The following is a 12,583-nucleotide window of genomic DNA, read 5'->3' on the forward strand; positions in this document are numbered from 1 at the left end:
TGCTGTGTTTCCCAGACTAGTCTTAAACTCCTGGTCTCAAGCAGTTCTCCCGCCTAAGCCTTCTGAGTAGCTGGGACTATAGGTGAGAGCCAATACACCTGGCTGTTTTATTGTTTTTTATTCAGATATTATAGCTTGCATTGCTGAAGACTACATAGATCATGGAAATAACATTTTTATATGTTTAGTTCTTAAGAAATTGTTGCTGGTCTTTGAATAATAAGCAGCTTCAGTAAAGTGCTGGCAGAAGCCAGAATTCAGTGAGTTAAAGAACGAGGCCTGGTGAGGTAGCTTACACATGTAATCCCAGCACTGTGAGAGTCCAAGGCAGACAAATCACTTGAGGCCAGAAGTTGGAGACCAGCCTGGCCAGCGTGGCAAAACCCTGTCTCTACCAAAAATACAAAAATTAGCCAGGTGTGGTAGTGTGTGCATGTAGTCCCAGTTACTTGGGAGGCTGAGGCATGAGAATTGCTCGAACCTGGGATTCGGAGGTTACAGTGAGCTGAGATTGTGCTACTACACTCCAACCTGGGTGATAAAATGAGACTCTGTCTCAAAAATAAGATAAAATAAAAAGAATGAAAGGGAGGTGATGAGTGGAGAAAACAGGAATATGCTGCTTTTCAAGAAGTTTGATTAGTGTCAGCAGAAGATAGCATTAAAGAAAAGTAGTATGTGTTTTTAAGGGAAAAGTCTTGAAAATATAAATGGAGATGAAACTAGTATATAGAAAAATGTTTTAAAGAGCCAGGCGCAGGAGCTCACGCTTATAATCCAAGCACTTTGGGAGGCTGAAGCAGGTGGATCACTTGAGGCCAGGAGTTCAAGAACAGCCTACCCAGCATAATGAAACTCCATCTTTACTAAAAATACAAAAAATAGCCAGGCGTGGTGGTGGACACCTGTAATCCCAGGTGGGAAGCTGAGATATGAGAATTGTTTGAACCCAGGAGGCAAAGGTTGCAGTGAGCTGAGATCGCACCGTTGCACTCCAGCCTGGGCAACAGAACAAGACTCCATCTCAAAAAAAAAAAAAAAAAAAAAACAACAACAAAAAGAAAAGAAAGAAAAAGAAAAATGTAGAAAGAAATAAAAGGAGAGATTAGAATAGTGATGGAAAAGTTGTAGAAGAGGTAAGGCATGGTACGAATGAAGGAGTTGGTTTTGAAAAGTAAAATTCATTCAGCATTATATTGAGTACCCATTATATAGCAGGCATTATGCTAGTTGTCAGGCTACAGACACAGAAAATCCTATTCCTATTCAAGTAGTATACTGTGTAGTGCAGGGAACACATAGAGAACAGATTCCTGTGAGTACATGTAACTTAAGACTAAAGCACTAGGGAAGCTTCTTGGAAGAGGTGATATCTGGAAAAGGGAGCAGAAAGATATTCCAGGAAGAGAGGACAATATGTGCAAAGGCTCCAAGATGTAAAAATTACATTGTGGGTAAAAGGAAACTTTGAGGTTTTGTCTGACTGCTGAGGTGTGGAATGCATGTTGAGGCCAGGCAAAGTGGCTCATGCCTGTAATCCTAGCACTTTGGGAGGCAGAAAGGTATTCCAGGAAGAGGAGACAACATGTGCAGGAAGATCACATGAGGCCAGAAGTTCAAGACCAGCCTGGCCAATATAGTGAAACCCCGTCTCTACTAAAAAAAATACAAAAAATTAGCTGGGTGTCATGGTGTGTGCCTGTAATCTCAGCTACTCAGGAGGCTGAGGCATAAGAATTGCTTAAACCTGGGAGGTAGAGGTTGCAGTGAGCTTAGATTGTACTCTAGCTGCACCCTAGCCTGGGCAACAGCATGAGACTCTGTCTCGAAAAAATAAATAAATAAAATTTAAAGGCCAACCAAGGCTGTAATTATAAATCAGTAATTAAACCAATCAGTACCAGTACTTACCAGGATATTCGTTGACTACACTCATGAGAAAATGGATGGTTGGATTGATCCGTGGTAGGGGATAGACTAGTTAAGGACAGAAGATTAGAGAGTACTGGAGAATATCTCACCTATAGAACCAGCTTTCATAGGCTGCCGTAAAAGGTCAGTCTAAGAAGGACTGACATTTGGGAGCCACTGCTCTAGAGCCCATCTGCTTTAAGTTCCTACGCCGTTAGTTGTTCCTTGGATCTCCAGCCTCCCTCCATGAACTGCTTCCCCTAAGAAAAGGAAAATATCCAAGTTACATCTTTCTTTTTAAGAAAATCTTTATGTATACCTCCTTCTATCTAGTATCCTACCTATCTTTTTTTAATAAACTTTTTTGAGATATAATTTATATATAGTAAAATATACCTATTTTAAGTTTACAATTCAGCGAATGTTAACAAAGTTTCCTCATGTCCCTTTGTAGTCTCTTCACCCACCATTGATCTACTTTTTGTCACTATTGATTGTGTTCTAGAATTTCATATAAATGGAGTCATACATACTTCTTTCACTTGACATTATTTCACCCGTGTTTGTTTTTTTTAATTTCACCTATGTTATATGAATTCTGTTATATTTTATTGCTGAGTGCTATTTCATCCATCCTATTTTTTAACCTTTTTGTCAAGTCTCCTCCAAACAGAACCTGTATTATCTCCACTGCTTCACCTCTCGTTTACTCCTCAATCACTACTATTTGTTTCAGTTTTTATGTCCATGAGACTCCTCCTTGCTAAGATAACTCGTTTGTCAGATTTCATGGCACTCTTTGGAACTATCATTTAACCGTTTTGAAGCATTCACCTAAAATTTGACAGTTCTAAAATTACAATCATTATCTTTCCTAAAAACCATTTCATCTTCCCATATTTCTAATCTTGGTTGATTACACCCGCAGTGCACTCATTCACACCAGAAACCTGGAAGACTTAAACTTCCCTTCCATTTTACTTGATCATTTCTTTGCTTCCTTATAAATAACTTCCAAATCAATGTCCCTTCTTCATCCCTACTTCCAGTGCCTTCTTTTGTTCAGGTCCCTATTTTCCCCCTACCTGTATATTTTCAGAGATTTCCTAATTAGTCTTTCCCTCCTCCATTTCAGTCTAGTTTTTCCTCATTGTGCTACTGCAGTGGATTTTCTAAGCCATATCTAATCTTAATTGTTCTTCACTTAAGAAATATTTTCTGGCCGGACATGGTGTAATGCCTATAATCCCACCACTTTGGGAAGCTAAGATAGGTAGATCACTTGAGGCCAGGAGTTCAAGACCAGCCAGGCCAACATGGTGGAACCCCCATCTCTACTAAAAATACAAGAAATGAGCTAGGCATGGTGATGAGCACCTGTAATCCCAGGTACTCAGGAGGCTGAGGCATGAGAATTGCTTGAACCCATGAGGCGGAGGTTGCAGTGAGCCGGGATCATGCCACTGCACTCCAGAGCGAGACTCTGTCTCCAAAAAAAAAAAAAAAGTTTTTGACTTCTATTGTCTGTGAGATAAATTCCTAAATTCTTTTGATGGCATAATTCACTACTTCTTAAGTCATTTGTTTAATCTGTTAGAGACTTTGCTAAGTATTTTACATCAATTCTCTTAATCTTCACAACACTTTTTTGAGATAGATATTCCTATTCCAAAAACTATTTTATAGAAGAGGAAACTGGCTTTGAGAGGGTAGGACCAACAGGTAAATGGTAGAGTCAGGATTTGAATCCAGGTCTGGTCTTAACTCTTATACTTTTACGTCTCCCTATGAGCTCTGACCCCACTACTCCCTCTCCTTTTCACCTCATATTCCATGTGCACCCTTTTTAAATTGTATTTGGGCTCTGGGGTACATGTGCATGTCCTACATCCTGTAGGGTTGTGTATAGGTACATACATGCCATGGTGGTTTGCTGTCTCCATCCACCCACCCCGCCCTGTTGCCTATGTCTGGCATTTCTCCTGGTGTTATCCCTCCCCAACCTCCCCACCCCCTGCCACTGCTGTCCCTCCCTACCTCTCCCCTCCACCCCCCACACCTAACCCTGTGAGTGTTGTTCCCTTCCCAGTGCCCAAGTGTTCTCATTGCCTATGAGTGAAAACATGTGGTGTTTAGTATGTCAGTTTGCTGAGAATGATGGTTTCTAGGTTCATCCATGTCTCTACAAAGGACACCAACTCATTGTTTCTTATGGCTGCATAGTATTCCATGGTGTATATGGGCCACATTTTTTTTGTCCAGTCTACAATCGATGGGCATTTGGGTTGGTTCCAGGTCTTTGCTATCATAAACAGTGCCACAATGAACATACGTGTGCATGTGTCTCTATGACAGAATGATTTATAATCCTTTGGGTATATACTAGGTAATGGGATTGCTGGGTCAAATGGAATTTCTATTTCTAGATCCTTGAAGAATCGCCACACTGTCTTCTATAATGGTTGAACTAATTTACACTTCCACCAACAGTGCAAAAGTGTTCCTTTTTCTCCACATCCTCTCCAGCATCTGTTGTCTCCAGATTTTTAATGATCACCATTCTAACTGGCGTGAGATGGTATTTCAATGTGGTTTTGATTTGCATTTCTCTACTGACCAGTGATGATCATTTTTTCATATGTTTGTTGGCCACGTATTTGTCTTTTGAAAAGTGTCTTTTCATATCCTTAGCCCACTTTTGAATGGGTTGGTTTGTTTGTTTTTTTCTTGTAAATCTGCTTTAGTTCTTTGTAGATTCTGGATATTGGCCCTTTGTCTGATGGGTAGATTGCAAAAATTTTTTCCCATTCTATTGGTTGCCGGTTTACTCTAATGATTGTTTCTTTTGCTGTGCAGAAGCTCTTAAGTTTAATTAGGTCCCATTTGTCTATTTTGGCTTTTGTTGCCATTGCTTTTAGTGTTTTAGTCATGAAGTCCTTGCCTGTGCCTATGTCCTGAATGGTTTTGCCTAGGTTTTCTTTTAGGGATTTTATGGTGTTCATTCTTATGTTTAAATCTTTAATCTATCTGGAGTTAATTTTTGTATGAGGTGTAAGGAAGGGGTCCAGTTTCAGCTTCCTGCATATGGCTAGCCAGTTTTCCCAACACCATTTATTAAACAGGGAATCCTTTCCCCATTTCTTGTTTTTGTCCGGTTTGTCAAAGATGGTCGTAGATGTGTGGTGTTGCTTCCAAGGCCTCTGTTCTGTTCCATTGGTCTGTATCTCTGTTTTGGTACCAGTACCGTGCTGTTTTGATTACTGTAGCCTTGTAGTATGGTTTGAAGTCAGGTAACATGATGCCTCCAGCTTTGTTCTTTTTGCTTAGGATTGTCTTGGCTATGTGGGCTCTCTTTTGGTTCCATATGAAGTTTAAAGTGTTTTTTTTTTTCCAGTTCTGTGAAGGTCAGTGGTAGCTTGATGGGGATAGCAGTGAATCTATGAATTACTTAGGGCAGTATGGCCATTTTCACAACATTGATTCTTCCTAACCATGAGCATGGAATGTTTTTCCATCTGTTTTTGTCCTCTTCTATTTCCTTGAGCAGTGGTTTGTAGTTCTTAAAGAGATCTTTTACCTCCTTTGTTAGTTGTATTCCCAGGTATTTTATTCTCTTTGTAGCAATTGTAAATGGGAGTTTGCTCATGATTTGGCTCTCTGTTTGTGTGTTATTGGTGTATAGGAATGCTTGTGATTTCTGCACATTGATTTTGTATCCTGAGACTTTGCTTATCAGCTTAAGGAGGTTTTGGGCTGAGACGATGGGGTCTTCTAAATATACGATCACGTCATCTGCAAATAGGGACAATTTGACCTCTTCTTTTCCTAATTGAATGTCCTTCATTTCTTTTTCTTGTCTAATTGCTCTGGCTAGAACTTCCAATACTATATTGAATAGGAGTGGTGAGAGAGGGCATCCTTGTCTAGTGCCAGTTTTTAAAGGGAATGGTTCTAATTTTTGCCCATTCAGTATGATATTGGCTGTAGGTTTGTCGTAAATAGCTTTTATTGTTTTGAGATATGTTCCATTGATACCTAGTTTATTGAGAGTTTTTAGCATAAAGGGCTGTTGAATTTTGTCGAAGGCCTTCTCTGCACCTATTGAGATAATCATGTGGGTTTTGTCTTTGATTCTGTTTAGGTGGTGAATTACGTTTATAGATTTGCATATGTTGAACCAGCCTTGCATCCCCGGGATGAAGCCTACTTGATCATGGTGGATAACCTTTTTGATGTGCTGTTGGATTTGGTTTGCCAGTATTTTACTGAAGATTTTTGCGTCAATGTTCACCATGGATATTGGCCTGTAGTTTTCTTTTTCAGTTGTGTCTCGGCCAGATTTTGGTATAAGGATGATGTTGGTCTCAAAGAAAGAGTTAGGGAGGATTGCCTCTTTTTGTATTGTTTGGAATAGTTTCAACAGGAATGGTACTAACTCCTCTTTGTATGTCTGGTAGAATTCAGCTGTGAACCCGTCTGGACCTGGACTTTTTTTTGGTTGGTAGGCTATTAATTGCTGCCTGACTTCAGACCTTGTTATTGGTCTATTCAGGGTTTCAGCTTCTTGGCTTAGTCTTGGGAGTGTGCAGGTGTCCAGGAATTTATCCATTTCTTCCAGATTTACTGGTTTATGAGCATAGAGTTGTTTGTAGTAATCTCTGATGGTAGTTTGTATTTCTGAGGAATTGGTGGTCATCTCCCCTTCATCATTTTTTATTGCGTCTATTTGATTCTTCTTTCTCTTTTATTAGTCTAGCTAGTGGTCTGTCTATTTTGCTGATCTTTTCAAAAAACCACCTCCTGGATTTATTTATTTTTTGAAGGTTTTTTTGTGTGTGTTTCTATCTCCTTCAGTTCTGCTCTGATCTTAGTTATTTCTTGTCTTCTGCTTGCTTTTGAGTGTTTTTGATCTTGCTCCTCTAGCTCTTTGAATTTTGACAATAGGGTGTCGATTTTAGATCTTTCCTTGTTTCTCATGTGGGCATTTATTGCTATAAAGTTCCCTCTAGACACTGTTTTAAATGTGTCCCATAGGATCTGGTATGTTGTGTCTTCATTCTCATTGGTTTCAAAGAACATTTTTATTTCTGCCTTCATTTCATTGTTTATCCATCCATCATTCAGGAGTAAGTTGTTCAGTTTCCATGTGATTATGTGGTTTTGAGTTATTTTCTCAATCTGAGTTCTAATTTGATTGCACTGTGGTCTGAGAGACTGTTTGTTATGATTTCTGTTCTTTTGCATTTACCGAGGAGTGATTTGCTTCCAATTATGTTGTCAATTTTGGAGTAAATGCAATGTGGTGCTGAGAATAATGTATATTCTGTGGATTTGGGGTGGAGTGTCCTGTAAGTGTCTATTAGGTCCGCATGGTCCAAATCTGCATTCAAGTCCTGTATATCCTTGTTGACTTTCTGTCTCATTGACCTGTCCAATATTGTCAGTGTAGTGTTAAAGTCTCCCACTATTATTGTGCGGGAGTCTAAGTCTCTTTGTAGGTCTTTAAGAACTTGCTTTATGTATCTGGGTGTTCCCGCATTGGGCGCATATATATTTAGGATCGTTAGCTCTTCTTGTTGCATTGATCCTTTTACCATTATGTAATGCCCTTCTTTATCTCTTTTGATCTTTGTTGGTTTAAAGTCTGTTTTATGAGAGACTAGGATTGCTACCCCTGCTTTTTTTTGCTCTCCATTTGCTTGGTAAATCTTCTTCCATCCCTTTATTTTGAGTCTTTGTGAGTCTTTGCATGTGAGATGGGTCTCCTGAATACAGCACATTGATGGGTCTTGACTTTTTATCCAATTTGCCAGTCTTTGTCTTTTGATTGGGGCATTTAGGCCATTTACATTCAATGTTAATATTGTTATGTTTGAATTTGATCCTGCCATTTTGTTACTGACTAGTTGTTTTGCCTGTTAATTGATGTTTCTTCATTGCGTCATTGTTCTTTACCATTTGGTACATTTTTGCAGTGGCTGGTACTGGTTGTTCCTGTCCCTGTTTAGTACCTCCTTCAGTAGCTCTTGTAAGGCAGGTCTTGTAGCGACGAAATCTCTCACAATTGCTTGTCTGTAAAGGATTTTATTTTTCCTTCGCTTACGAAGCTTAGTTTGGCCAGATATGAAATTATGGGTTGAAAGTTCTTTTCTTTAAGGATGTTGAATATTAGCCCCTACTCCCTTCTAGCTTGCAGGGTTTCTGCTGAGAGGTCCACTGTGAGTGTGATGGTCTTTCTTTTGTGGGTGACTCGACCTTTCTCTCTGGCTGCCCTTAGGATTTTTTCCTTCATTTCAACCCTGGTGAATCTGACAATTATGTGCCTTGGGGTTGCTCTTCTTGAGGAATATCTTTGTGGTGTTCTCTCTATTTCCTGGATTTGAATGTTGGCCTGCCTTGTTAGGTTGGGAAAGTTCTCCTGGATAATATCTTGAAGAGTATTTTCCAACTTGGATTCATTCTCCCCGTCACACTCAGGTATGCCGATCAAGCGTAGATTAGGTCTTTTCACATAATCCCATAGTACTCGGAGGCTTTGTTCATTTTTTTCACACTTTTTTCTCTAATCTTGCCTTCTTGTTATATTTCATTGATTTGATCTTCTATCTCTGATATCCTTTCTTCTGCTTGATCGATTTGGCTGTTGAAACTTGTGTATGCCTCACGAAGCTCTCGTGCTGTGTTTTTCAGCTCCATCAAGTCGTTTATGTTCTTCTCTAAGCTGGTTATTCTAGTTAGCATTTCGTTTAACCTTTTTTCAAGGTTCTTAGTTTCTTTGTATTGGGTTAGAACAAGGTCTTTTAACTCAGAAGTTTGTTATTACCCACCTTCTGAAGCCTGTCAATTCATCAAATTCGTTCTCTTTTTTTGTTCCCTTGATGGTGAGGAGTTGTGATCCCTGGGAGGTGAAGAGGTGTTGTGTTCTTTGATGGTTTCATCCTTTTTGCACTGTTTTGTTTTGTTTTTTTTCCTATCTTTGTGGATTGATCTCCCTTTGATCTTTGAAGTTGGTGATTTCAGGAGTCTCTTAAGTGTATGTTTTTTCTGTTGAAGTTAGAGCTATATCTTTTTTGGCCTGTAGAAGGCGTTGCTGAGCTCTTTCAGGTTCAGTCAGGTTTTTGGGTGGGTGGTCCTTCCCTGGAGTTTGCAGGTGAGATTGGCCCTGCCTTCCTAATGCCGTCTCCTTCCCCAGCTGGATGCCTTCCTGGTTGGGGTCAAGCTGGTGTATTTGCTGTCAAGCTCTCTGGCGAGGGCTTCAGTTTAAGTTCTGTGGAGGTGGGACCTGCCGGGCCTTATGGTCTGTTTCCCTGCTTTCAACTCTGCCTCCCCCTGTAGGACGGCCTGTCCCGCTGGCCTTAGTCCAAACTCCCATCCAAGTCCCAGCGACAACTTGCCGCACCCCACGGTAGCCGCTGCTGAGATTTGCATCGACTACCCACGGTGCCCCACCGTCTGTCAGGGCTCTCGTGGACCGTGGGTTGCAGGAGGGATAAGGTAAGCACAGGATCCGAATTGGAGCACTGAGGGGGTTAAGTCCCCCGATCCTCCGAGCCAGCTGCATGTTTCAGGTGGGGACGCACCCCCCCACCCCCACCCCCGTCTTGATTTGGCCCCCAGGTCGGCTCTCGTCCCGGCGGCTCCTTCCCTGCCCTATCAGTCCCACAGAAACAAACCCGGCACGTCTTTTGGAATCGGGAAGTCCTCCAGCCCTCTGCACCTCATTCGCTGGGAGCTGCATTCTGGTGTTGTCTTCTCCCAGCCATCTTGGCGACCCTCCAGAATTACTTTCAATTTTGCAAATACGTCATGTTCTTTTGTGGTTCTGTGCATTTGCATATTGTCTGGCCTTCCTGTCTGACCCATTCTTGCCATGCTTAAATATACAACTCAAAAGTTGCTTCTCCTTGAAGCCTTCCTGGGCTCCCCCAGATCACTCTTATACATATGCTTAGCTCTATTATAAACACTTACCTGACATTGAATGCATTTGGCATGTAGTGCTTAGTAGATAAGACAGACTTTCTTCGTCTTTGGATCCTTAGTCACAAGTACATGTAACTAATGCACAGGTGCTTAGTATTTAATTATTGGTGGAATAAATTGAAAGAAAATATCTGCTCTGCCTGCCTCATGGAGATGTTTTTTGAAAGTGAGATAATAAATAGAAAAGTATCTTTCTCATTATGCAAATACATTTTTAATATTACACAAAAGTAAGGGATTGTTTTTACTTATCTAGTGATGAGCAACTTCCTGAAGGCAGTCCTTGGCTCAGATTCTATTATTAATAGTATTGATTTGCATTCTAGTTCTTCTGTAGGACTGTTCTACTCAGTTTTTTTTCCCAGTTTCTGTTTTTTAGCGCCTGTAATGTTTTGAGAAGGGTAGCCTGAGTCATGAGTGAAATTCTTTAGGCCCTCACTCTTTAGATTATCGCCCTTGTATTTCTCTGTCCTCACATCATTGATCATCATGTAGAGATATATGTTAAGAGAAGCAGTAGTAACTTATTTATTTATTTATTTATTTATTTATTTGAGACAGGATCTCACTTTGTTGCCCGGGCTGGAGTGCAGTGGGGCAATCTCAGCCCACTGCAACCTCCACCTCCCAGGTTTAAGCGCTTCTTGTGCCTCAGCACGGACTACAAACCTGCACCACCATGCCCAACTAGTTTTTGTATGTTTAGTAGAGACAGGGTTTCACCATGTTGGCCAGGCTAGTCTCAAACTCCTGGCCTCAAGTGATCCGCTTGCCTCAGCCTTCCAAAGCGCCGGAATTATAGGCGTGAGCTACCACGTCTGGCCAAAAGAGGCAGTAATAACAATATTTGTATATTTAAATATCCTCAGAATGGAACTCATGGTCTATATGGTAAACTAATTGTTTACATATATTTTGCAAATATATTTGGGACTTTTCTGACCTTTCATGTAATTGGAGATAAATCTTTTGGGAGAATCTAGAGGAGACTACAGGCTTTGAGAAGAGAACATTTTTTTTTTTTAAGTCTGTTCCCAGATATCAGATATCTTAAGATGTGCAGCAGTCTTTCTGAATTTTACTTATAGATGAGGCAGAAGATACTAAACATCACATAACTGGATTATGCTAAGTCTGTCTAGCAACTTTCAAGTTTATTAAATATCAGTACTGAAAATTACTTTGAAATGCTAGTATATTTAATTTTTTAAAAATTATTATTAATTGTTTTAGACAGGCCCTCCTTCTGTCATCCATGCTGCAGTGCAGTGCATGATCACGACTCACTGCAGCCACAGCCTCCCAGGCTCAAGCAACTCTCCCACCTCAGCCTCTTGAGTGGGTGGGACGCAGGCTTTTGCCACACCCCCTGCTAGTTTTTTGCGAGGGGCTGGGGGGAGGGAGTTTGGTAGACACAGAATCTCCCCATGTTGTCCAGGCTGGTTTTTGACTCTCAGACTCGGGTGATCCTCCTGCCTCAGCCTCCCAAAGTGTTAGGGTTACAGGCATGAGCTGCTATTTCCAGCCATATGTTTAGTTTTAAAATTGAATGGGGAAAAAAAAAGACACTATGAGGATATGACATGTAAAACACAAATCTTTTGAGGCAAATGTGAAGTGGCACCTATCGCTCAGTATTGCCTAAAACTGTGGGATGTGAGCAGCAGAGAGAATGGAAAACCATCTTCTGACCCTAGTTTTATTTTGTTGCATAAATGTAAATATAATCTGGACTTCCCATTATTACTGGTATCTTCAATAGTCACAACGAATTTCCTATGCCAGTGTTCATGAAATCTTTTCTTGGTCAGTCCTTTTAAAAAACAAAACAAACTTTTTTTGTTACATTTTGCCACATGAACAATTTTAGAGAAAATGTCTAACAATAATAGTTAATGATTATTTGGTGCATTATGTTCTAAACAGTGGTCTAAGCACTTTATATATATTAACATTTAATCCTCACAGCTACTCTATGAATTAGCTATTATTATTGTCCCCATTTGTACAGATGAAGAAATAGAGGCACAGAGTGGCCGAGTAACCTGAGGTCACACACACAAGCTCAACTTTTAGGTATTTAAATATACTTTAAATATATTTCTAAAGGAGTCTTTAACAGAAAAAAGTACTGACTCCATGTACTTTGTTGCTGCTTTTGTGATCCCTGTTGAAGTGACTTCAATAAATGACGGTGATGCCAGGCATTTGGTTAAGTATGATGTGGTGAGTTAACCTTAAAATAGAAAATTTGGTCAATAAGCATTTTTATTTTGGAGGCAGAGAGCTATTTTAGGGACCTGCTGCCTGGAAAGGATATCCTTGGGACAGCAGATCCCTTAGTTTCTAATGAATAGCTGCATCACCAACACAGCTTCTGCTGACCATGGTAGGACCATCCGCAGGGTAATTGAACCCAGCTTAATAAACCTTCTGTTTTCTTTCCAGCTAGCCACAGTGCAGCCTGGCCAGAATTTCCACATGTTCACAAAGGAGGAACTTGAAGAGGTTATCAAGGACATTTAAGGAAGCCTGATCCTCATAACTTCTCTGGGACAATTTCAGTTCTAATAATGTCCGTAAATTTTATTTCCAGCTCCTGTTCCTTGGAAAATTTCCATTGTATGTGCATTTTTTTAATGATGTCTGTACATAAAGGCAGTTCTGAAATAAAGAAAATTTTAAAATA

At 40.3% G+C, this 12,583-nt stretch overlaps 1 protein-coding gene across 2 annotated transcripts in view; it reads left to right on the top strand.

Annotated features, from left to right (window-relative positions):
- PSMA5 (proteasome 20S subunit alpha 5) overlaps nt 1–12,583 on the top strand; it is a 29,756-nt gene extending 17,173 nt beyond the window's left edge. For both annotated transcript variants that reach the window (XM_032249861.1, XM_032249862.1), the window contains one exon: nt 12,343–12,583. In XM_032249861.1, the coding sequence (XP_032105752.1) occupies nt 12,343–12,420 (78 nt within the window). In that variant the 3' untranslated portion in view covers nt 12,421–12,583. The remainder of the gene's footprint in view (nt 1–12,342) is intronic.

Source organism: Sapajus apella, unplaced genomic scaffold (assembly GCF_009761245.1).
Source record: "Sapajus apella isolate SASKATOON/1434 unplaced genomic scaffold, GSC_monkey_1.0 scaffold69, whole genome shotgun sequence".
Classification (NCBI taxonomy): Eukaryota; Metazoa; Chordata; class Mammalia; order Primates; family Cebidae; genus Sapajus; species Sapajus apella.